Raw genomic sequence first — 23,637 nt, 5'->3', positions numbered from 1 at the left:
TCAATCTCGCGTTCGCTTAAACCCCCGCCCGCCACGCCCCATAGGCCGCCGAGCGCCTCGGGACATCCCATTGGAGGTATTACCATAATTTCCGCGGCCGGTACCTCTACCGCTTCCTCTTCCCATACCTCGTAACTGTCGGGGTCCGCCATCAGCTGGCGTGTATGCTATTTGAACATATCGTTTCGTGTCAGGATCCACTTCTCTAAGAGCATTTTGATTCAAAGCCTTGTTTCGACGAAAAATAGCGTAACGCTGATCCTTTAGTCGCTGTGCTTCCTCTGCAGAACTGCGTTGCGTCGCTGCCTTTCTGGTTGCTTCACTATCTCCAGATATCCCTAAAACGGGCCCCATGCCACCACTGATGTTCGGCGGCGATGCAGGAGAAAGGCATGACGCAGCAACAGGTGTGCAAACACTTGAAGACGAGATGCCTTGCGATATCGCCACCGTTGTTACAGTCGCTTCACCCGATGGTGGAGGTAAAACTAAACCTCCCTCCTTCAAAATAGTGTTAATGCGCGCCTCACGCTCTAGTTCATATACCGTTTTCTTAGTCCTCCTGCCACCGTCAGTCGGCGTGTCGCCAGTCCGTGATTTAGCCGATGGGGAGACGTACTCGAACATATTGTCGTCCACATCGTCATCTGGGGAATTTGTCATTTAACTTTCCCCTGGAACAAATCACCCCTAAAAACTACGACAGGTAACAGAACAAATTTTTGATATGTGGTTGTGCGGAGACTCAAACAGGTGGTTGTATAGCAGGTCACAAAATTTTTTTAGTGCATACAAGGGAGCAGTGGAGACAGCGAAGCATTTGACACATTTGATAGCTAAACTGAATCCAACAAAAATCACGGCAGCACAATTCTTTTCCTCTCATAATTCATTACTTGACCCTACTGCGACGCGATATTCCGAGTGCCAACTCCTACCTCTCGCTCTTTGCGGTACTCACCCGCTGCGAACGAAAAAAAATGTGCTATTCGCATGTGACAATCAACGGGATAAAAACATGGAAAATAATTGTAAAGAAAACGGCAGCCACATTTACGTATAACATTGCTTTTTACGTAAGCGTGCACACCTAGGCACATACGTTTTTTTTTCCCCTCTACGCAAACACCTATGCAAAGCACTCCTCATCGCTGTTCCCAGTTGGTACGTAAGTGACAAAAACAGACGAGTTGCGAGGTAAACTATAAGTGTGATCCCTTGCATGTATGCGGATATGTGTGTGTGTGTGTGTGCGTGTTAGTGTGTACGTGCAGGAAGGGGTGCGGAACTAACTTTGCACGTGAACACAGTCGTTGCGAAACAAAAGAAAATGCGGTGGCGTGTGCATACTTTATTGTGGGAATCGATGTCCACCAAGGAATTGTATTGTAGATATGGGGGAAAAAGATATTGGTATAGTAATAAAACAATAATAGTAATAAAAAGTAAATCTATTGCTTGGCGGTTGAACAAATCGATGTAATTTCCGCCTATCGTATTCCCCACATTCTCCTCCTACCTGTTCAATTCACCCCAGCCCCTCTTGAAAACGCTCCCTCCCCTCTTTGTGTCTGTCACTATTGCTATTATTGTTACTAACCATTAGTTTTGTGTTTGGAAGCAAACAGACGGATCAATCGACGCAAATTATCGAAAGAAATGTCGGATAAAAATGAAGTGAGAAGAAACAAACAGTCACCATGTGAAAGATCACCGCGTGTCTTACATTGGCTCACATTCAAATAAATAACAAAAAAAAAACTATCACAACAACGGAAACATAATAAAGCACGGAAGTCGAAGAAAAAAGATAAGAAAGAAAAATAAAAGAGAATATGCAACACCAATGAGTTAAACGACAGAGGCCCTCGGCTTTACTCCAGCTTCTTCGACAGGTAATATTCCGGTTCAAGATACTTGGGTGTCCACATCCGTTCCTCCACCAATTTCAATCGTTCCTCTTTGCTTGTGGGCAACCCCTCCTTTGCCAAACCCATCTCTTGCAACTTTTCAATCACAGCAGCTGCCACCTGTTTCGACACTTCACGCACTTCATCAATACATGGATACAGTGCTCCCTCAGAAGCCATGACATTACGATCCACTAACTTACTGAGGGTGACGGCCGCTGTTTGGAGTACCTCCTGTGGGATATTTTTCGGCTGCGCGATGGCACAACCAAGTCCAATACCGGGGAAAACATACAAATTGTTACCTTGGGATGCCTCATATTTCTTGCCGTTCAGAGTTGTGGGCGGGAAGGGACTGCCAGTTGCGACAATTGCCTTACCATCGGTCCACTTGAAGGCGTTGTCTGGAGTAACCTCCACTTTGCTTGAGGGGTTGGAAAGTGCAAAAATCACGGGCTTCTCGCAGTATGATCGCATAAACTTTAGAATATCCTCAGTGAAAACACCACCTTGGGCTCCAAGGCCGATCAGCGCTGTTGGTTTGACAAACTTCACAGCATCCACCAATGTGGAAAGCGATTTGCTCTGCTCGGCTGAAATATCAGTGCGGGCCCACGGGACCTTGTGTGGTGCCAACTTGTCGCCACGCGTGGTTGTTATGACACCCTTGGTATCAAGAAGATATACGTTATTCTGCACTTCTGCGAACGTCTTTTTGTACTTTGCGGCAACCAAGTCAACAATGCAGGTGGCCACACCTGTCGCAGCGGAACCAGCGCCAAAAAACACTATTCGATGATCCTCTGCAGGAATGCCGCTTGCCTCGATGGCATTTAGGAAGCCTGCAGCAATTACAGCACCAGTTCCCTGAATATCATCATTGAAGCATCGATACTTGTTTTGGTACCGCTCAAGCATGTCAAAACAATGGTTGTTGCTGAAGTCCTCAAATTGTATAACGGCTTCCGGCCATGCTTCACTCGCAGCCTCCATGAACTCATCCAACAAAGCGTAGAAATCCTCATCAGAGGGGCGTTTTTGGCGCAAACCAAGATATTGAGGATCCGCACGAAGTCCTTCATTATCTGTCCCCACGTCCATCATAACTGGTAGGATGCGGCTCGGGTTAATTCCACCGGCGGCAACATATAGTGAACATTTGCCAATGCTGATGCCCATACCGTTTGCTCCGAGGTCACCAAGACCCAAGATGCGAGAACCATCAGTTATTACAATAACTTCAACCTCAGGTTTCCGAAGGTTTTCAAGGGTCTGCCGGATCACCCCACGTTCCTTCATGCTTATGTAGAGTCCATGGTCTCTTTGAAAGATGTTTCCGTACTTTTGACAAGCCTCTCCCACTGTAGGTGTGTAAATAATGGGAAGTGTTTCCTTCATGTAGGTTTCCACAATCTTGTAATAAAGAACAGTATTAGTGCTGAGAATTCCCTGTAAGAGTTGGTATTTGTTGATTGGGTACTCCAAATGGGTCAATTGTGTCCAGCAGCGCTTGACATGGTCGTCAAGTGTCTCCTCCGCGGGTGGAAGTAGCCCAACAACACCGAGGTGTTCTCGTTCCTTCCGTGTGAACGCGGTTGACTTATTGGTGAAACGGTTGCGGAGAAAATCGATCCCACGGGCGTTTGTGGAAACACAAAGTTTAAACGAACGGCCCAACATCGCACCTGTTACCTGATTTTTCTTCAAAGCAGAGTATGACTTGCTTAAGTAACCTTAGTTTCCTCCTTTTTTGTTTGTACTCGTCAACACGTCCTTATCTTGTTTTTTATAACAATTCTTTAAATCATAAAACGAAAGTGGAAATTTTTTTGAAGAGGGATGCCAAAAACAAGTGTAGTTTCGTCATCCAAATGACAACTTACTCCCTTTCAATTTGTTTACCTTCCTCCTTTCGCTCAACGTTAATAGGAGGAAACAAATAAAAGTGACAGTTTATTCTCGTAGTGAGAAGCGATATGATGATATTGGATCTGCTCGTGTGTCTTTTGCGTTTCTGAACGTCTTCCTCCTCGTTGATTGTGCTTTCTCTTTAAGTTATTTCTTCCTCCTAGTTTATTTTAAATATAATATTTTCCCACTGAGCCCACCCTATCTCTTCAAAAACTATGAGTTCATCACAGAATCACAACGCACACACGGCAAAACATACAAAACAAAAATAAAGATAGAAATAAATGAAAACATATATCGACAATGAAGCACAGGAGCATCTGGAAGTTGTAATTCAAAACCCGACACATACAGGCACCACATCCAACTCAATTAACAGACGAACATAATCCGACACAACAGAAGCAACCACAGCGCATTGAAAGTTGGTGTTTCATTGATGTACCTCTGTCCCTCTACGCTCTTACACCGCATCTCCCCCCCCCCTAAAAAGAAAAAGATTGCAATATCAATATTTTCCCCCCTTGCATCCCCCCCCCTTTCCCTGCAATATAAAAGCATTTGCTTTTCCTCAGCAATTAATTACTGCAGTAAAAAAAGTAGAGGCTCTTCGGCGTGTATTGTTGCGGAACCGTGAGTTTTACACTGATGAAAAAAGTGTCTCCTGTTTACTATCATGACGTTATCAATTAATCCTCCGCTCCCCGCAGCTCCATCCTCTTCGTGAGAAGTTTGGCTACCGCAATCCGCCACGGTGTGATGAGCGATTACAACAGTAATTGTTATTTACGCGTTCACCATAAACAGAGGAAGGGGGAAAAAGTGGCTAACAAATATGAACCACCAGACACATATGAAAAAAAAAAATGTTTTTCAAATATGAAAAAGTACGGGAACCCATTCGAACCCTCATACTTCACGAAACTCTAGAGCCTGTGCTGCGGCACACACGCTCATAGGCTAAAAAAGAGAAAAACTTACGAACGTCTCCTTCATATCACAAAAAAAAAAATTTATCCCCTCTCGTGCCTACTTCTTTTCTCTCTTCACCACGTTTCGATACGTTTCATCATTTGTATACGGCACTCCACAACTGTGGTTAATCCTTTCATAAACCTCGGTAACTGGCTCATGTCCAATTTATTCCGTTCGTTTTCTACACGCAGTTATGCGACACACAATTTCATTATCCCAGCAGTAAAAGACTTTCACCATACTGCAAACAGCCCCCAACAAAGGGTAAAAGTGGCGAAAGACCTCAGAAACGAGGCGACGAATAAAATGTAAAAGAAAAATAGAGAAAATAAACAAAAAAAAGTGCTGCTGCGAACGTAAAATGAAGACGAAATTAATAAATAAAACATGAAACGACAATATATATATATATATGCTTTGTCTGTAGAAGATATACAAGACACACGTTTTTAGTATATAAAAGGGTGTTCACCTGAAATTTCTTCGTAAAAGGGATGCTCCGCTCACCGATATTGGTGTAAGCACGGAGTGTCAATCGCTCCCTTCACGTCCCTTACATTACTCGTCAGGGAGAATGCCTGTTGGATACTCCGGCTTCCACATGGCATGCTTCACATAATCCATCAACTCCGCTCGTGTGCGGGGCAACGAAGAGTTGTTGTCAATCTTCAAGCGCTGTGCTTCCATAATGACATCGGTAGCAATATTGGCAGAAATGTTGTGGATATCACTCAGAGGAGGGTACAGAGATCCATCTTCAAGCCCCACCTTTGAAACAAGGCCGTTAAGGCAGCGAGAAGCGGCAATAAGTAAATCATTGGGAATATACGCCGGTTTCGCGATGGCACAACCAAGTCCAATACCGGGGAAAACATACAAATTGTTACCTTGGGATGCTTTGTATGTCTTGCCGTTCAGAGTTGTGGGCGGGAAGGGACTGCCAGTTGCGACAATTGCCTTACCATCGGTCCACTTGAAGGCGTTGTCTGCGGTGATCTCAGATTTGCTGGTGGGGTTGGAAAGTGGAAATATAATTGGCCGTTTCGTGTTGTTTAGAATACCCTTCACCATGCTCTCCGTGAATACCGGGCCCACGCCGCCAAGTCCGAGGAGCGTTGTCGGTTTCACAAAATTTACAACGTCTTCCAACGTCTTCAATTTCGCTGAATCTTCTGCAGAGACATCGGTACGAGCCAGTGACACTTTATGGGAGGCCAACTTGTCGCCACGCGTAGTGGTAACGAGACCCTTTGTGTCAACGAGATAAAATGTCTTCTTCACATCATCGGACTTGAGGTTGTACAGTTGTGCAGTGAGCTCCGCAATATTGTCCACCACACCAATAGCAGCGGAACCAGCGCCAAACACAACAATACGATGGTCAAGGGGATCCACCTTTGAAAGCTTCACAGCATTTAGGAAGCCTGCAGCAATTACAGCACCAGTTCCCTGAATATCATCATTGAAGCATCGATACTTGTTTTGGTACCGCTCAAGCATGTCAAAACAATGGTTGTTGCTGAAGTCCTCAAATTGTATAACGGCTTCCGGCCATGCTTCACTCGCAGCCTCCATGAACTCATCCAACAAAGCGTAGAAATCCTCATCAGAGGGGCGTTTTTCACGCACACCGATATAATTATCGTCACTCAACATAGCCGCATTATCTGTCCCTGCGTCAAGTACAACGGGGACAACATTCTTTGGATTGATTCCGGCGCCGGCAACATATAGTGAACATTTGCCAATGCTGATGCCCACACCGTTTGCTCCGAGGTCACCAAGACCCAAGATGCGAGAACCATCAGTTATTACAACAACTTTCGGATTCTCGTACCCTGAATCGCGCATGATGGTACGGAACATACCCTTGTACGTGCGGCATAAGTACAGCCCGCGCTCACGAAACAAAAGGCTGCTGTACCGTTGGCAAGCCTCTCCCACTGTAGGTGTGTAAATAATGGGAAGTGTTTCCTCAAGGTGCGCAAAGATGGTCGCGTAATAAAGGGTTGTATTTGTAGCGTGAAGTGCAGCAAGCTGTTGGTACTGATCGATGGGCTTGCCACAGCTCTTCATCTGATTGTACGCACGCTTCACCTGCTGCTCCAGGGTTTCAACAACTGTAGGAAGCTGCCCGAGAATATGCAACTGTTTGCGTTCTTCAATGGTAAAGGCGGTTCCTCTGTTGAGATAACGATTTGTTAGAACGGCAGAGCCACACGGCCCGGACACATCAGTTGATTGATGCGTCATGTCAGTAGCTAAATCTGTGCACAGACGAATACGTATCGCTTGCGCGGTGATATAGATATAAATGATTATTCACCTTCTTTTACACTGTCCGTGTTCCTCTGGTGCCCAAGGTACAAAAGATTAAAATCTAAAATGACGTATTAGTCTTCTTTCTTCTTTTGGAGAGGGGTAGGTTAGTAGATGTGCGGAAACATAATTAGAAAGAGTTGAACCTCGTATGTACTGCCTCCCCACAGCACCTAGGCAGTAAGTCTGGCATTGGAACGAGAGGAGGGGACAAACAAATGTGAATGTGCGCGTGAGAACTATGGAAAGACTAAAGTTATGACTTGGCAAATAAAGTTTCGTGCGGCATCCCCATCCTCTTGCTTTTGGGGATTTGACGCAGATAAAAAGAAAGCAAATGAAACACAACAAGGTAATGCAATACGATGATTCCCCCGGGCGCATTGGCATAACGCCTTTATTTCCCCAGTTTCTTCACCCTGCGTACTAATATAGAGCACGTGTGTCGGTGACGCACGTACGCAATAGCACCCCTTGTGAAAACTTAGCAGTGGAGCAACTGGGCGCACGTACGAGTTGACCCAGAAGTAACCTAACGACAAATATTTCACTAACTGATACTAATCGTCACCAGAGGGATAATCATCATCATCGTCATCCTCATGGATCTCAATCTCAAGTTGAGACTCTCTTACCATCTCCTCTGTTTGGCTCATGCATATAATTGCTTCCTCGTCTTCAGCAAAAGCCCGCTCCACTTTCATCACGGGTTCAACCTTGGCACCACCACTCTTACCTCCCTTGCCATCTTTCGATGCGGTCGTCGCGGTGGTGTCACGCTCATCAGCAAAGATGAAACTGCAGATGCCCGGTGCTGCCGTGGCTATGGCACGTATAACTTTGTCCAAGGGGAAAGTTGCACACTGAGAGAAATGCCTCCACCCTTTTAGTTCGTCCATACGGGGTCCGCTCTTTTTCACAGTTACAGGGCGGAACTTCATTGGTGCTTCCTGCTCTTTTAATCTTGCTCTTCCAGAGGCCCTACCACCTCCTGAATTCATAACCGCTTCACAACTCGTGCAATGCAGAAGATCGTGTGTCTCTGAGTCGGTGTCACTCCGAAAACGAAAAAGTGACCGAAGTTCTTCCAGTGTAAAATGTTGCTTTGAGTCTGTTTGCATATCAACAACGTTTGCAGAGAGGCCTTGCTTACTGACCTGTCGCTGGTAAATCTTCTCCTCAATTGAACCGGTACTTAAAAGACGATATATGAAGACACGCTTCTTCTGTCCATCACGCCACACTCTACCCATAGCTTGTGCATCGTTAGCAGGGTTCCAGTCAGGATCAAATAGAATTAGCCGATTCGCCCCAATAAGATTGAGGCCTACTCCACCAGCCTTGGAAGAAAGCAAGAAAACAATCTCTTGAGAATTGGGGACATTGAACCGATCAACCACCTCCTGCCGCCTTTTGATGGGCATACTACCGTCGAGCTGAAAGAAACTAATCTTTTTGGTTTTACACATGGCAGCAATGACGTCCAGTGTTTGAGTGAAGTTCGAAACGATCACTAGTTTGTCGTGATCCCCATTACTGCATAACTCGTCTAGCATGAGGGAAACAAACTGCATCTTGCTGCCCACCTCTTGGGAAAGAGTCCCAACCTTGTAGCCTTTCGGAAGCACCGATTTGGGAATTCCACCACCCTTACCCTTCTGATCCCCATTGGAGCTAACCACCGCCTCGTGGAAAAGATCCATGTGATTACAAAGTTTCCTCAATGACGAGATCAGAACAAGCGGGGTACACTGCGAGCTCTCCACGATAGCAGAAATCTTCTCATACGCCTCGCGCTGCTTTTCACCCAGTCGTACGAACACTGTAAGATCAACCTTCGGTGGGAGGTACGACTCATTAATGGATTGCGTGCGCCGAAGAATGAAACGCTGGGTTAAAGTGGAAAGGTAATGTGCGCGGTCGGCTCCCAACATCCGGAGATGCTCAGGACAGTCGGGGTCCCGTCCAAGCGTCACGGGTTCCTCAAATACGCGACCGAAGACATCACGAGTGCCTAAGATACCGGGGTTAACAAACCCCACCATGGCATGAAATTCTGATAAGTCGTTTTGAATGGGTGTACCGCTAAGGATGATGCGGTTCCGCGTAGGGAGCATATCAACTGCTTTCGTTGTTTTCACCTCTGCATTTTTCAGTTTGTGTCCCTCATCGCAGACAACTAACTCAACCGACTTCAGCGTCGAAATGCGACTGATGTATTTGCGTAGCTGATCGTACGAAATGACGAGAACATCACCGTCGCCATCGAAGCGAGAAATGATGCGATCGCCTTTTGGTGTGGACTCCGATATAGAGAGATATTTAACAGCCCCCACACCCAACCATTTGTCAAACTCGTTGCACCAATTCTTCACTAGGGAAGATGGGGTAACGATCAAACACTTTCGTGCTGTGGGTACCCCATACCTCCCTTGTTTGAGACAAGTATAAACGGTAGCAACTGTTTGAATGGTTTTTCCAAGACCCATTTCATCTGCTAAGATGGCACCGTGGTAGCCGGGCATCCGCTGACCCGTAATGCAATCGAAAAGAAACTTCACCCCGATTCGCTGATGCGGTCGAAGTTTGTCACCAATAATCGGATCCACAACAACCGAAACTTGCAGACGGCCATTAACGTCCCGTTTGTAGTGAGCATGAAAAAGTACCACTGCCCCTTCTCGGTCAGGATCGTGCAAAGACTTCAACTCAGCACCAATTCCGCTGGTTCCAGGTTTCACACGTCCAGCAATTGGAACAACGAACCCAGTTTGACCCTCACGCGGTCGCTTACGGAAAATGGGTGAGGCAAACATATTCCCTAGTAAAGTTTCACCCAATGTCATTTTTGGCACTACTCGTCGAGGAGCAGCTGCTGCAGCTGCTTCTTCCTTCGCCTTTTTGTCCTCTTCCCTCTTACGAGAAAGGTGCTCAGACCGAAGGAAGAACTCACCGCTTCGGAATGATTCCTCCAATAGCGCAGTAACGAGAAGTACACTTTTTTGCCCCACCTTAAGTTTGGCACCGGCTTTAGCGCTCTTCATATCTTCTTCCGATATAGGGTAGCCGGGTTCTGGTCTGTTGCCATATTGTCTTCCTGCACAGTCGTACATCATGACACCCAGAAGTTCCGTGTTGATGACAATAATACCGACTGAGTCGTGACGGGTGGCCGCCTCTGTTTCCACTTGAAAATAAAGACAGCCATGGGGACTTACTGGATACAGAGAAACAATTTCGGTACTTTTCTCAACACTTCCTTCATCTGCTCCCGTAGCATCCGTAGAAACAGGTGCCGTTTCCTGTGGTTGCTGCTGTTGCACACCACTTGTCGGAGGAACAGACGGCTTCGACGAAACTGGGCCTTCTTCTGTCGTCTTCTCATTGGCGTTATCATCGTGAACTTCAGCATTGGGCCCTCCATGGTTGGGAAAGGTTTTGTTCTCTTTTATTGGTTGATGGTAATCAATGTTTGCGCGTTTAGCTAGACGCGCTGCAACTACTTCATTGCCTGAACTGCCTCTGGAATCTGGGTACACCACCTCCCGCTTTTGTCGTTGCAACACAGTAGAAGAGCGAGGTGTTGTTGTGGTTGACGATGAGTCTTCTCTGCTTACGGCACTCGGAATTCGAAAGGGAGTGACAAAACCAGTGGAATTACGAAAAACTGGCATATCGGAGCTCCTTCCAACAAGTCCAACCAGCAGTGAATACAACCGTCAAATATCAAAGGTGTGAAAGACAAATAATAAAGAAAGTGCATGAGGAATAAAAATCAAGTAACAAAAGTTGATGTACCTGAAGTAAACACCGAATACAAATGGCATGTACAGAACAGTTAACACAACAGTAGGCAACGAGTAGTACCAGAATATTGCTAGTGGCATCACAATGCCTTGCTTAATTCGTCGAATATGATTTAGTAGGTTGGGGAATCAGGATGAATATGAGACAAAATGTGCAGCGCCAGAGCCAAACAAAAAAAAAAACGTTTCTCCCGGGTGCAACATCGTCGCCAAGGAACGATAACATGCAGCCAACTCAACTCCTTTCCGTCCAAAAACAAAGGCACAAAAGCAGTGTCACCCCCACTTCATTCCCTTTTGGCTTACTCACACCTCACGTCATTCGGATGAGCCTCGTTTTTTTTTTTTGAAATTGGTAAGTAAACACGAACGAGCGCCCACAAGAATGAATAATTAAAAAAAAAAAAAGGAGACCCAAAAATGCGTAATTACCGCACCAAAGAAAAGAATTGAATAATCAGTTGGACGGTAGCTGGAAGCCGACAGCATCAATATATTATGTTTAGTTTGACCGCGTAAAAGCTCGCGACATCACTCCATTTGAATAGTCAATTAATTTTTTTTTTTGAACAACAGATAAATGGCATCACAATATTTTTCAATTAACAACCTCAAACCCCTGTGAGCTAGAACGACACAGACTGGGAACACATGTGACTCGATTCCCATCAATTCTTTACTTGTGTTTGACCCTCTTTCTTCCTATTTTTTGCCGCCATCTTCTCCAACTCCTTTTTATGGCGCAGAAGATTCACTAGTGTTTTTATGCGGTCCTCCAACTCCCGACGCTCCTTGCCTGTTTTTGACGCAAGAGCTTCTATTGCTGAGCGAAGCACAGCGTTTTTCTTCGAAAAATCATACTGGGCTAAGCGATAACTGACATCTTCAAAACGTCTTGTCAACTCCTTCATATCCCTCTCCCTCGCAGTGCGCTCTCCTTGAAGGCGGCGTATCTCTTCGTGTGCTTCTGCCAAGTCGTTCTTCAGTTGTTCCGCGGTCTCTGAGAGACTTCGACAACGCGTTTCTAATATATCGATTTCCTCATCCTTAAGAGCGGGATCAACGAGGGCCGCTGCTGCATTACGAGCTGCTTCTTCAGGTGGAGGAAAAGCAGCAATAATTTCCCTTGCTCTTTCGATATCATCTTCCACCAAGCCGATTTCAGTTGTTGTCTTCAGGAAATGACCTCGCATACGTTCATCCACATCCAACTGCATATCATCAATGGCGAACCAGCGCCCGCCTACGGCTTCAGGGTGTTCACGCATGTTCGTGTTTATCCACCGTTTTATCTCATCAACACGATCACGGACGAGACGTTGTTCGCTTGGGTCATCGGCATAATACGACACCACTGTCACCTTCGGTGTGCCGTTTGGAGTTCCACCAGCAATTGGTGGAACGGCGTCACCTACTGTTTTAGCGAAGAAATTATTCAGTCGCTGCACCTGCGCAGGGAAGTTGCGCCACGTGGACGAAAGAATAATGGTGACTTTCTCTGCCGTACCACAAGCGTCAACAATCTTCAGCAGGTATCCAACACATTGAGGAGAGAGATCACCTCCACCAAAGGTAAAACGTGGTACAGGCAAAAGTACGCCGTCGACGTCTAAAAATATAACGACGCGATCGCATTGCGCCATTTCTACAGCTTGGGTCATCAATCTGTGAAACTACCCCTACACCACACAAGGGCGCTTCGGATAGAGAGGTAACGGTACGAATGTACAGGTAGATAAAACAGGCAGTTGAAAATAAAACAACAGTTGCAGACATCCCGTAGTAGCTTTCATTTATGAATGCTACTCTAGTGGCAGCCGTTTATAGTAAGAAATTTTTCTTTTTTTTTTTTTTAAGGCACACAAAAAATTGACATCATAACAGTAAGTGTAAGGAAAGATAGAGGACCATTCTTCATTATAAATGATATGTTTCATAGGTTAATGCGCCAGTTCTTCGCCTCCTTCAATATTTAATAACAGCTCCCTTCCATCATCTCCTACTCTCTATACGGGTTCATCCAAGCCTATTTATAACCTGACAAGACGAAGTTGTGCCAGAAACCAATTTGACTCAGTGGGCCCCGTCCACCAAAACGGCCAACATTCACACAAGTAACAGAAAAAGAAAAACAACTAAAACGGGAGGAGAGGAAGAGCAAAACAACAAGTATCTCGAGTAAAGGAAAATAAAAAGTATTAAAATAACAACCCTCACAGGACGATAAAAGAACAGAGACGCAGACGATACCACCTTACCTTCTGTAATGGCAAAATTCTGTAGCAGCCGGAATCATATCTATATATAAATATATGTGTATTCCTCAATGTAATTTCTCTATGATTTGCAACCACAAGTTGTTCAGCGAAGGAGAAAGAAACTTGCCGCAGAGCACTACAAAGTTGCTGTACACCTCTGCTAGTTAGTTGAAAAGATATGAACCCTTTTTGCGTAGGAACGTCACCTCAGACACGCCGAATGAACCTTCCCCCCCCCTCTCAACTACGTTCTCCCTATTCGACATATTGCAACACGCACGTGGCCACATGTCACAAATAAGTACATAAAAGTAAAGAGAAATGTACTTGTACTTACATTGGCACCTACAACCATTTACCGCCTTGCGAACTCTAGCCGTGTTCCGCCTCACACCACCAGCGACAACCGCCCCCACCCCAATCACACGAGCACCGCAGGTAGAAAGGACTAAAAACAAAATAACATAGTTTATCCCCAAAGCAAATGAAAACAAAGCGGCGGCGGAAGCAGAAAATATTGCCACAAAAGAATTGACAAAAAAAAAAAACAACAGAGCAGCCACCACTGACAGAAGCCGCCTCAACCACACAACGCAGACGGCCAAGTAGATGGATTTTTTTTTTGCAGAAAAAAATGGACGCATGTTCAAAATATAGGGAAGAGGCCACACTTGCAGTTGACACGGGCCTGAGGGGTCCGAATGAAGAGGGGGAAAGATTTGCGTTTTAAGAATTAAAAGGACAATACATGGCAGTCATGGTAAAGATATTTCACTCACATCATCGAACCATTTAGCCGTTGTGTTAATGGACCCTTACAGCAGTTGTGACACTCTCAAGAACAATCTCAACAGGTAACTTAATAGGGTTGTTTGAAGTGTTGCGAGGCTATTCAGCCGGTATTGTAGTAGCACCACGCGACTGCCTTTCCTTTCGCCTTCCACCACGGGAACTTAGTCGGTGAACAAATGGAAAACACCCACCGCTGTTGACTACCTTGTGGTGTGATGACAGGATTGGATCAGGTGCTGTGGTGTGTGCTTTTGGCTTTTCCTCTTCCTCCACGACATCTGTTGCATCCATAATAACAACACTCTGTGTGACATTCTTGTTAAACCCCTTGCAGCTGGGGCCGTCACCCAAATAATCACGTGTGTACCCTTTATCATCGTGTACGGTCGGGACAATGTAGCAGCGAGCACTGCGTGATCGTTTTGAGCTCCCGTCGCTACGCGGACTTTCCGCACGTTTACTGCTTTTACTTCTGGCGGAGTTTTTATTTCCTCCGCGACTTCGGGATCGGCCCCTTACTAAAGGAAGGAGAAGCCTTTCCAACTCAATCAACTCCCTGATCCACGCATCGCGCCGCATGCATATAAGTCGCCGTCCATGACTCTCCAACATTTGGGTGACCGGAGAGGCCACCATTCGTGTATAAAGAACATCAAAGGCCAAATGAGCAAGTTTATTTTGGTACTGGTCGAAAAGTTTATCAGAAAAGCCGCGTAAAGATTCTTCTGTTGGAAAGACAGCGCCACCCCGCGAACGTGTGGGTTGCTCCGTCAACAATTTCCTTTGATCTAGGGAGAGTCCTTCTACTCTTCCTCCTGATTTGCTTCCATCCGTTCGTAAAGACGTACGTGCACCAACAGTAACGCATTTTGTATTTAAAACCCCCAACTCCGGGCAATCATGCCCCTCACAGACGGTCGATTGTTCACCTGATTGGCACGAAGCCGTTGAAGTGATATGAAGGGAAACGTCGTTTACGCCAATTGGTGCGATGCCGCTATTGTCCAACGGCTGCACACCTTGCTCTTGTGCATCTATCGGAGCATCAGGGGGAAAATCCTCTGCCTTTCCGCCCACTTCACTTGACCTTAGGGGGCAGGGTGTCACCGTCCTTGCCACTTCATGCGGTGGGCGAGTGACCTCACCTTCCTCATCCACTCCAATGGGCGACGGCGAACGCCCCTTGTCGTTTTGTTCACCCAGCGAACTGCTTGCACGTGAAGAAGCATCTGCCACGAGGCAAACCTCTTTCACAGATGCCTGTACACCCTCACACCGTTCCCCCTCAGGCACGGATAATATATCACCTGATTTAGTGTAACTTTGCTCAGCGGACTGTGTGGTGAATGAGCGTACAAACCGTCTACCAGCTGTTTGAACCTCCGTTACATCACTGCCTTCTGCAGATGGTTGAGGGGGTCGGGTTACTGGCGTCGACGGTGATAGTGGTGGTAGCGGAGAAGAGATGGCATCCATTCCAACGGAGTGCATTGAGGTGTTGGGGGAGGGAAATTGTAGCGCTCGTCTGCAAAAAGGCCCGGCCTCCCGCTCCTTTTTGCGCTCAGGCGTCAGCGGTAGTGCGTTAAGGTTTTTCAAGAAGAAATAGTTATCGAGGAACTTGCGCCTCTGATGGCGATGCTTTACTGGGCTCTCTTGATCTGCCGCGAGCATCGGCGTTTTCACTGTGGGTGTTTGAAAACGCTCATCTTGGTCATTTGGGCATAGTAATTTACTGTGATTAGGCGGGAGCCTTTCGCCGTCCGGAGTGCAGGGGACTGCTAAAGGTGGTGTACGACATAGCGGGGTGGCAGGTGGAGTTAAATGCCCCAGTGGGGATCTTCTCTGCAGAGGGGTTACCACACGAACGGGTGTCCGGGGGAAATGAACGGTTTCCTTAGCTCGGTTCTCGTTGTCGCCACCCAATGCACTATTCGACACGCTACAAGTGTCTGTGTCTGCTGCAGCACCACTGGAAGGAATCATACCCTCTACTTTGTCGGACGCGGAAACCGTCTGCTCACAGCACACTGCGGTAACATTTTCGATCATCGAATGTCCGATTACACAACACGCCTGATGCACCTGTGTGTGTGTGTGTGTTTTTGAAGAGTTATTTGTGTGCAACCTCGTTTGTATATATATATATTGCAGACAAAAGTCGTATATGCTACACTATGTATATGCGCGCGGCCGTTTCTATCTATGTTTCTCTATCCTCCGAAACTAGGAAGGTGTAGAAGTAAGCTGCTTCCCCAAGGAGAACAGACATAACGGGAGAGAAAGGCAACGTGTGAAGGAACTGAAAACGCAAATATTGCCGGGCAGTTTCCCCAAGAAAAGCAGAGCGCCAGTAAAAAGAAACAATTGAAGAAACTTAATGAAGGAGAGTGAAAACAAGAAATATGTTTAAGCGCTAGTACGCACACACACCAGTGCCGCTATACCACTTGCATCACGCGACTTCGAGAGGAAAGTGCGAATACATGCACACGCTCAATTCGGTATGACAGTCTTTATAAGGGGCACAGAACACAACTGACAGTGATAGGAAATATGGCAACTAAACAGAGAACAGAAGTACTACAGATGTGGTGGTATTTTTACGTTTCACAGGGGGAAAAAAAAAAAGACAACAAGTTCACGCCACGAGCAAGTCTGTCACAATACAAACACACCGCAAACCACACAATTGCAAACATTTCCCCATTTGTTACTTTTCCCTATCGCAGATTTCTGATTTCTTCCCCCTCCCGCCACTACAACTTGTTCCCTCTCCTTTGATCTCCCTATCACCTCTCCATTTTACCTTCATTGGCACATCTGCAATAATTTGGACTATTTCCGCCGGTTCAAACAAAGTTTCACTAACAAGAACAAATTACTCACTTTATGCTCTGAAGTTGCTTCATTATGTCCTGGAGGCCTGTAAGTCCACCTATCTGGCGTAGCATTGTGGGATTAAGCGCCTTTGCTAACTGCAGTACCTGCTGCTGCCCCATTTTTCCAGAGAAGGCGGTACTGGAATCTTGCGTCATGGCCTTAAAGTTCACCTTCCCCATTTTTTTTACCACATCCTCGAATTTGGTATAGCTAGTGATGAGGTTGTGCACCTCCAGAATGGTATGACCACTTCCCCTAGCAATTCGGTGAATACGGGTCGGAGTCATTGTCTTTTTTACTCGAGAGTCGTCAAGTTCAGCAGCGGTCATACTGTCCATCATGTGGATAAACGTTTTTAGTGTCACGTCACCAGCGTCACCGGCATTCCCAGTAAAGCCTGACATACCAGGAATCATATCCATAATTTTGCTGACCGACCCCATTTTGAGAACGTTTTGTAAATGTTCGTACATGTCCCGTAGAGTGAATTGTCCATCTTGAAAGCGCTTGTACAATTCGCTATCAGTGTCAATGTTTGCGTCCTTCATGCTGTCTACCAATGCCCGCATGTCGCCCATACCAAGCATTCGACTGACAAAACTTTCTGGTTGAAACAGTTCAAAATCGTCGAAGTGTTCACCCGTTCCAATGAACACAATAGGGCTCTTTGTCATTGCTACAGCCGCAAGGGCACCACCACCTTTTGCCTGACCATCAAGCTTTGTAACGATGACGGAACCAATAGGCACCTTTTCCTTGAACTGTCGCGCTTGTTCTTCTATACCCTGCCCATCTGTTGCACTCATTACGAAAACAATATCATTTGGTTTCACTGCCTGCTGCACCTGCTTCATCTCTTCGAACAGTGCCGATTCCTGCTTGTGGCGCCCACTAGTGTCGACGATAATGAGATCATATTTTTCCTTCTTCAGCTCCAGCACTCCCTCTTTGGCAATGATGACCGGATCGGCCTCGGTCAACGAACCATAAAAGCGTACTTTTGCTTTTGTTGCATTCTGGCGTAATTGGTCGTAGGCTCCGGCTCTGAAGGTGTCGGCACACACTAAACCCGTCTTAAGGCCTTTACGCTGGAAGTATGCAGCGTACTTAGTGCATGACGTCGTTTTCCCGGATCCTTGCAAGCCCACAAACATCACAATGCTTGTCTTACCCTTGGCAGGTATAAATGGCTTCACACCAGGGTCAAGCATTTTTTTGATTCCATTGAAAACGGCGGTCTGAAGCATCTTGCGTTTGTTTAGCCCCGCTGCTTCTGCCGTAATGGCGACTTCGGCACGGACATTTTGCTGGAGCTCCTTCACCGTTTTGACGTTCACATCGGCTTGAAGAAGTGCTCGAGCAACCTCATTTAAAAACTCCTTCACGTCATCCTCGCCGACAAACGACTTGGATGACATTTTGGAGATCGCCGCCCCGATCTTTTGTCCGAGTTCTGCTAACACCATCTTCCACAATCTTTTCTGTTCAAAGAGTTTTCCTTCCTTTACTAAAGTAAATACAAACCACAAAGTTTTGGAGTTTATTTGTTAGTCAAAAGACAAATATATCTACATGTGAAAACGCCAAATGCGGTTATTCATTAGTACGTTCATAGTCACATATGCATATGTTGCTATTTCCCTGCGCTGGGAATGACAGAGAAGGACAACACACACAACTGTAATGTGTTTTATGATGATAATGAATAACGTGCCAGCAAATTTCATTTTCGCAGCCGTCTCAATGCTACGTTTTATGTTACTGTTTCTCCTTCCTGTGTTTGATCACCCCCTCCCCTCCCCACATCCCAATACACACACACACACACACACACAGTTTTTTGTGAAGTATTGACTAACGAAAACACCGATGAGATATGCTTAGTGATGGTTTTTAGTTTCTTTTTAACCACCAGACATCAAGGAGTCCTGCCTTTCGCATTTCGGCATAATGTTCTCCCTCTGTCTTATTTTTTTTTTTCAGATACGGATATGAAAGAGGAGCGAACACCACACAAACGTACGCAGAAGATACTGACGATAGAACATACCTCAATAGAAATTAACAAAAAGAATGAAAGTGCGCAACGAAAAGTGAATCGCCTACTTAAACCTGCATTCGCGTGTGCTAATACATGTGAAAGACAAGTTTTAAAAAATGTACGTACAGCAGTATTTCTCCTTGACTATTCGCAGAATGATTAGAAAATTGATGATGTAACTGGTACAACGAGTAACAAAAGCAACCGCCGAATTGCCGACGTCCTTTACCCCTCAAGCGGTTTAGGCACACTATGACCCCCTTCTGCACTTTGCCTTTAGGAAAATATCCAAGGAAGGGCCTATGCCAACTAAATGCCCGGCATCCTACTTTCCTTTGCTTCCTGTCTTACCCTGTTCATGTTTTGTGAAAACAATATTTGTGATAACGCCAACCTGATTTAACTTCTCCAAGCAGTTCCTCATGCAACGGTGCTCCGGTCCGTAGAAGTTGTTGAACCAATATTGCGAGACACAGCGCTCGTGGCACGTCATGTTGTTGGCGAAGTTCATGCGATCCTCCTGCATTTGCTTGAGCACCTCAAACTCCTCGCCCCATAATGAACTAGACTGATTCATGAGTACAGCGCACCACCCTTGCGATATCCGAACTTAACGAAAACACTCCTAGAAGTGTCCAAAAGAGATAAAAAGGGACAATATATAACAAAGCGAGAAGGTAAAAGTGACCTACAGTTGGATACTGGAATTCAGACTACACGGCAGCGGAAACAGAGCGCATGCACAAATGCAAATAGGTAAAAGGCATACGGAAGTTACGAAAACAGGAGACCGGTGGCCCCACCAGCAAATAAGAACACTTCATGACATAGAGCACAATGCTTTAGAATCAATGCGAAACGACTCGTGTGATCAGTAGGGATACCGGTGAGAAACAAGAGCACTGTTGCCTTTGCGGGCTTCGTGACGCTTCAACGCACTATTTAAAAAAGCGAGCACACCACAATTACAACTTTTCTTGGCTTCGTTCTTTCTTGTTTGCCCTTTGTCATCATCAAAATACAATGACTTCTCTGTTACAACCGGTAAAGGTGCCTCGCCATCCGAACGAAAGGGACGGATGAACGACTCCACGAAAAAACCATCCGTCTTCAGGTACTTTCCTCCCGCCACATTGTTGTAAAGTCTTGCATCGCCCGCACCGCAGCTTGGAGAACGGGATTTAAGCACGCAACCGTCGACACCCATCAGCCGCTTTTGCAGAAGTTCCTCAACCAATCGCGGATCCCTAAGCGTCAACCTTTGCTTAAGTCCGCTATCATCCGTCCAGTTATCAGTGAATGGCGTCAGAGGCAACCTAACAGCAACATCAGACGATAACGCTGAGCGCTGCCCAGTTGCTGCATCGCGTACTAAACGTAATGGGGGCCGTGGTGACGGCATACCTAAAACATCCATCTCAGGGCACACTGCAATACAGTCAATCAAACCACACCTACGCCATAAGAAATCAACGATAAATCCAATTGGTGTGCAGCACGGGTTACGTGGTTTAATACTCTCACCACGATACGTGACAGGCTCTCCTAAGAGGCAGGCGCTCACTAAAAAGGTTGGTTTGAGCACCAATGGCACAGGCGTTGCAGCAACCGCCGAGGGAATGGCAGCGGAAGAATGGCTGCCGCAGCTATAGTGACGCAGATAAACCTCAAGTTGCCTGTGAATTTCAAGTCTACAAAATGTGACACGGCTGCATCTCATGAAGGAGAAAGAGTATGAATAGACTCACCTTTATAAAACAACCATAATCAAAAGAGGAGAACGGATGGACAGAGACCGTCCGCAGGAAGCAACACACAACACGAGTTACCACGAAGGGTCCACGAGGAATAGAAGAGCAAAAGCTTCCATGAACGAGTATGTGCGGTTGTCACTATAATCAACGGAACAAGCAATACGTCGTCAAGACACCGACGGTCGCTTCGTTTATTACTTAGTGGTTTTCCGTACATGTGTACATACATGTATATTGTCACCTTGTGGATCAACGATGACGATAAAGCACGTAGGAGCAAGGGCAGATTACAGTTTATCGAAAAACAACTCCACACCATGAAGTGCCCACTACGTCTTACCGTATCTCAACGGCTTCCACCGACTTTTGTTCCATATTTCTCTTTATTATCTTCCCTGCTTCCCGATCCGTTGCTATACCTATTCCTAACGTGTACGGTACATGCAAGGAGGAGGGGGGGGCACAACACCAGGACATTGAGTCCTCAATATTTAAAATTTAAAGATACAGTGTACAATCGTAATGAGCAGAAACATTGTCTACTCCATTGCCGTATCCCAGTTATCGTATAAAACTTTTGCCAAGACAACTGTCATCGGTCCAAGAAAGATACCACATACACCATACTGAAAGAACCCCAACACAAGTGCGGTACTGATAACAGCAGTTGGCAGCTTCCACTGCCCTGGTGCAGACGCTACCGAAGAACGATCGTCGAGAAACCCCTGCGATACACAAAGCAACCGCTCATCCATGTACGTTGCACAAAAAGCCAAGAAGCAACACCACAAACAAGGATCTGCGAGAGCCGCCGCAAACCCATCACCATATGCCGCGCAGAAGAGTTTGTACATGAATGTAAGGGCCACAGGAGATATCCACTTAGGTGCGAGTGGCAAAAGTGCAATAACGGCAGAAACCACACCAAACAGTAACGGCGTTGGAAACGACCAGCATTTAAAAAGGCAAAAAGTAATGCAAAATCGAAAACATGCCTTATGCCAAAATGATTGTAACAGAGTGTGGAAAGAGTTCGTTATCTCAGTCTCAATCTTACGTGCGTGATACTCACCGCACTGGGGATCTAGCACTTTTAGCAACTTCGCCAGTATGTAGTACAGCACGGTGTGCTCCAACTGCAATAGATGATGCATGACAACAAACAATAACATAACTGCGTACACAGAGTCAAAGAGGTTCAAAACATTAGATCCCAGCTTCATCAAGAGTTGATTTGCATAGACAAAGAGTTCTTGCCACCGTTCCATGAGTTTTTGTGCGACATCGGTCCATACTACTTGTTCATACAACTTCTTGAGTTGCGCAAAATTACCCCGAATATTCCCGCCATTCTTCAGCAGTGAACGAACGCTAATATCGGACGAAAGGGAGGACATCAAGGGAGAAACTGCGTGCTGCACGGTCAAGGCAAGTTCCGTTGCATTTGTGTGGTTCATCGCGTAAGCAAGCTCTTGTAAAAACATTTTGTTCAGTTTCGAGCGCGTCATGTTCACAAACTCAGCGAAGGAAGAGGAAGAGGCTGCAGTTCCGTTGGAAAAACTTGCCGCTACATTTGTACGATTGCTTCCTTCACCCCACCCGTCCACTTTTCCCCCGCTTCAACCACAACTGATGTTGTTTGCTTCACGACATCGCTGATGGAAATGACGTCCAATGCAACATTATATGAAAACCCAACAAAAAAGAAGACAGTGATGGCTAAGAGCCACACGCGCCACATCACAGACATGAAGCGATCCGGTGTCATGAAAGGGACGGTGATGATGAACAAGGCGATGAGTATGGAATGTATACCAAGGAATAACAGTATGCCGAACATCAAATGGGCGACAAAGCAGATGAGGACCACCAACAGAATACAAGAAAGCGTGCTTTCTTCCTGCCACTTCAAAGAATTGGCGTCTCCAGCAGGCAAAACATTGGCTGGTTTCTGCTGAAGTTTTGAATCCTTCCCCGAGTTACTACCAGCGCTGGGATCACATATTTTGACAAACTTGCGTCCTCTCTTACCGGCTCTGCCAAGTAGCTTGTCAACGCCAGAAAAGGCGACACCACGCCCGAGTGCATACCGAAAAAAGTGAGTTAAGGAGAGAAGGGAACCCAGTAGACCAAAAACTCTCGAACGTCCCGTCCATTTCTCGCGCGTTGAGCGCATTCTTTCGATATACCGTCCTTTCCAATTACGACTTTCTCCACCACAACGATTTGGATGGAGAGCGATAGAAAGGACCACAGCACAGCCAACACTGTAAATGTAAGAACTGCAGAGTACATATAGGGCATAGAGGACCGCAACAACTAGGACGAATGCAATACCCGACATACACCCTGTTGTTACTCTCGTCCAAGCGGCCTGATATTGTTCACAGTATATTTTCCCAGAGTCACTGTACCCATCCTCTCCAATGCTGTCGGAATATCTTCTGTACGTAGCCAGGGGCTCACTGCGACGCAGCACTTCACGCGATGGAGATAAACCTTCAGGGGTACGAGTCCCTGACCCCGTCTCGCCCCCACGCGCCGATGCTCTTTGGTGCTTTAACATCTTATCCTGCCGGCCAGCAGCGGTTGTGCTTTTCGTTCTTAACATTGTTGTTCCTCTGAAGAGATATTAGCAATTACAAAGATGGACTCGTGATCTCTCTAGTATAATACTTCTATATGTATAAGTGACTGACGAATCTTACGCCCGTGGGTACGCCCTAACTGCTCAATGTTCGCGTTAGTGGCACTCGTAGGACATACCGAAAGTGAAAAAATATGGAGGGAACGCAAGAAGTGACGAAACGAAAGTACGAAATAGATAACTTTTAATCGTTAAAACAACATTTTGCACAGGGGGAGGAAAAAATCAAAAAAAACAGAGAGATTGTAGTATATACAACTGCGCAAAACAATGGATTTTCTTTTAGTGATATACCCAACCGGAGCTTTCACAGGGAGGAGAGAAATTATTCCGACTTTGCTTTC

General features: G+C 46.0%; 13 protein-coding genes across 13 annotated transcripts; 2 read left to right on the top strand and 11 right to left on the bottom strand.

The window, feature by feature from the left end:
- TbgDal_XI6170 (hypothetical protein, conserved) lies at positions 1-663 on the bottom strand (the record flags this gene model as incomplete). Its single annotated transcript, XM_011781461.1, has 1 exon — positions 1-663. The coding sequence occupies one exon, from the start codon at positions 661-663 to the stop codon at positions 1-3; it is 663 nt and encodes a 220-aa protein (XP_011779763.1).
- Positions 664-727: 64 nt separating this feature from the next.
- Positions 728-1,063, top strand: TbgDal_XI6160 (hypothetical protein, unlikely; the record flags this gene model as incomplete). Its single annotated transcript, XM_011781460.1, has 1 exon — positions 728-1,063. One exon carries the CDS (start codon positions 728-730, stop codon positions 1,061-1,063), a length of 336 nt encoding a protein of 111 aa, XP_011779762.1.
- An 811-nt stretch (positions 1,064-1,874) lies between these two features.
- TbgDal_XI6150 (malic enzyme, putative) lies at positions 1,875-3,590 on the bottom strand (the record flags this gene model as incomplete). Its single annotated transcript, XM_011781459.1, has 1 exon — positions 1,875-3,590. One exon carries the CDS (start codon positions 3,588-3,590, stop codon positions 1,875-1,877), a length of 1,716 nt encoding a protein of 571 aa, XP_011779761.1.
- A 1,764-nt stretch (positions 3,591-5,354) lies between these two features.
- Positions 5,355-7,049, bottom strand: TbgDal_XI6140 (malic enzyme, putative; the record flags this gene model as incomplete). The annotated part of the gene is made up of 1 exon (XM_011781458.1): positions 5,355-7,049. The coding sequence occupies one exon, from the start codon at positions 7,047-7,049 to the stop codon at positions 5,355-5,357; it is 1,695 nt and encodes a 564-aa protein (XP_011779760.1).
- A 120-nt stretch (positions 7,050-7,169) lies between these two features.
- On the bottom strand, positions 7,170-7,505 carry TbgDal_XI6130 (hypothetical protein, unlikely; the record flags this gene model as incomplete). The annotated part of the gene is made up of 1 exon (XM_011781457.1): positions 7,170-7,505. One exon carries the CDS (start codon positions 7,503-7,505, stop codon positions 7,170-7,172), a length of 336 nt encoding a protein of 111 aa, XP_011779759.1.
- Positions 7,506-7,675: 170 nt separating this feature from the next.
- On the bottom strand, positions 7,676-10,789 carry TbgDal_XI6120 (DNA repair and recombination protein RAD54,putative; the record flags this gene model as incomplete). Its single annotated transcript, XM_011781456.1, has 1 exon — positions 7,676-10,789. The coding sequence occupies one exon, from the start codon at positions 10,787-10,789 to the stop codon at positions 7,676-7,678; it is 3,114 nt and encodes a 1,037-aa protein (XP_011779758.1).
- Positions 10,790-11,589: 800 nt separating this feature from the next.
- TbgDal_XI6110 (hypothetical protein, conserved) lies at positions 11,590-12,582 on the bottom strand (the record flags this gene model as incomplete). The annotated part of the gene is made up of 1 exon (XM_011781455.1): positions 11,590-12,582. The coding sequence occupies one exon, from the start codon at positions 12,580-12,582 to the stop codon at positions 11,590-11,592; it is 993 nt and encodes a 330-aa protein (XP_011779757.1).
- A 1,485-nt stretch (positions 12,583-14,067) lies between these two features.
- On the bottom strand, positions 14,068-16,020 carry TbgDal_XI6100 (hypothetical protein, conserved; the record flags this gene model as incomplete). The annotated part of the gene is made up of 1 exon (XM_011781454.1): positions 14,068-16,020. One exon carries the CDS (start codon positions 16,018-16,020, stop codon positions 14,068-14,070), a length of 1,953 nt encoding a protein of 650 aa, XP_011779756.1.
- Positions 16,021-16,853: 833 nt separating this feature from the next.
- Positions 16,854-18,317, bottom strand: TbgDal_XI6090 (signal recognition particle 54 kDa, putative; the record flags this gene model as incomplete). The annotated part of the gene is made up of 1 exon (XM_011781453.1): positions 16,854-18,317. The coding sequence occupies one exon, from the start codon at positions 18,315-18,317 to the stop codon at positions 16,854-16,856; it is 1,464 nt and encodes a 487-aa protein (XP_011779755.1).
- Positions 18,318-18,737: 420 nt separating this feature from the next.
- On the top strand, positions 18,738-19,055 carry TbgDal_XI6080 (hypothetical protein, unlikely; the record flags this gene model as incomplete). The annotated part of the gene is made up of 1 exon (XM_011781452.1): positions 18,738-19,055. The coding sequence occupies one exon, from the start codon at positions 18,738-18,740 to the stop codon at positions 19,053-19,055; it is 318 nt and encodes a 105-aa protein (XP_011779754.1).
- Positions 19,056-19,217: 162 nt separating this feature from the next.
- Positions 19,218-19,469, bottom strand: TbgDal_XI6070 (hypothetical protein, conserved; the record flags this gene model as incomplete). The annotated part of the gene is made up of 1 exon (XM_011781451.1): positions 19,218-19,469. The coding sequence occupies one exon, from the start codon at positions 19,467-19,469 to the stop codon at positions 19,218-19,220; it is 252 nt and encodes an 83-aa protein (XP_011779753.1).
- A 294-nt stretch (positions 19,470-19,763) lies between these two features.
- Positions 19,764-20,612, bottom strand: TbgDal_XI6060 (hypothetical protein, conserved; the record flags this gene model as incomplete). Its single annotated transcript, XM_011781450.1, has 1 exon — positions 19,764-20,612. The coding sequence occupies one exon, from the start codon at positions 20,610-20,612 to the stop codon at positions 19,764-19,766; it is 849 nt and encodes a 282-aa protein (XP_011779752.1).
- Positions 20,613-21,185: 573 nt separating this feature from the next.
- TbgDal_XI6050 (hypothetical protein, conserved) lies at positions 21,186-23,257 on the bottom strand (the record flags this gene model as incomplete). Its single annotated transcript, XM_011781449.1, is given in 2 exon segments — positions 21,186-22,265; positions 22,217-23,257. Coding segments are annotated over 2 exon segments (2,121 nt in total).
- Between the last annotated feature and the right edge of the window lie 380 nt (positions 23,258-23,637).

The sequence above is a fragment of the Trypanosoma brucei genome, chromosome 11 (assembly GCF_000210295.1).
Source record: "Trypanosoma brucei gambiense DAL972 chromosome 11, complete sequence".
In the NCBI taxonomy this organism is placed as follows: Eukaryota; Euglenozoa; class Kinetoplastea; order Trypanosomatida; family Trypanosomatidae; genus Trypanosoma; species Trypanosoma brucei.
The sequence above is the reverse complement of the archived record's forward strand: the minus strand, read 5'-3'. Positions and strand labels throughout refer to the sequence as shown.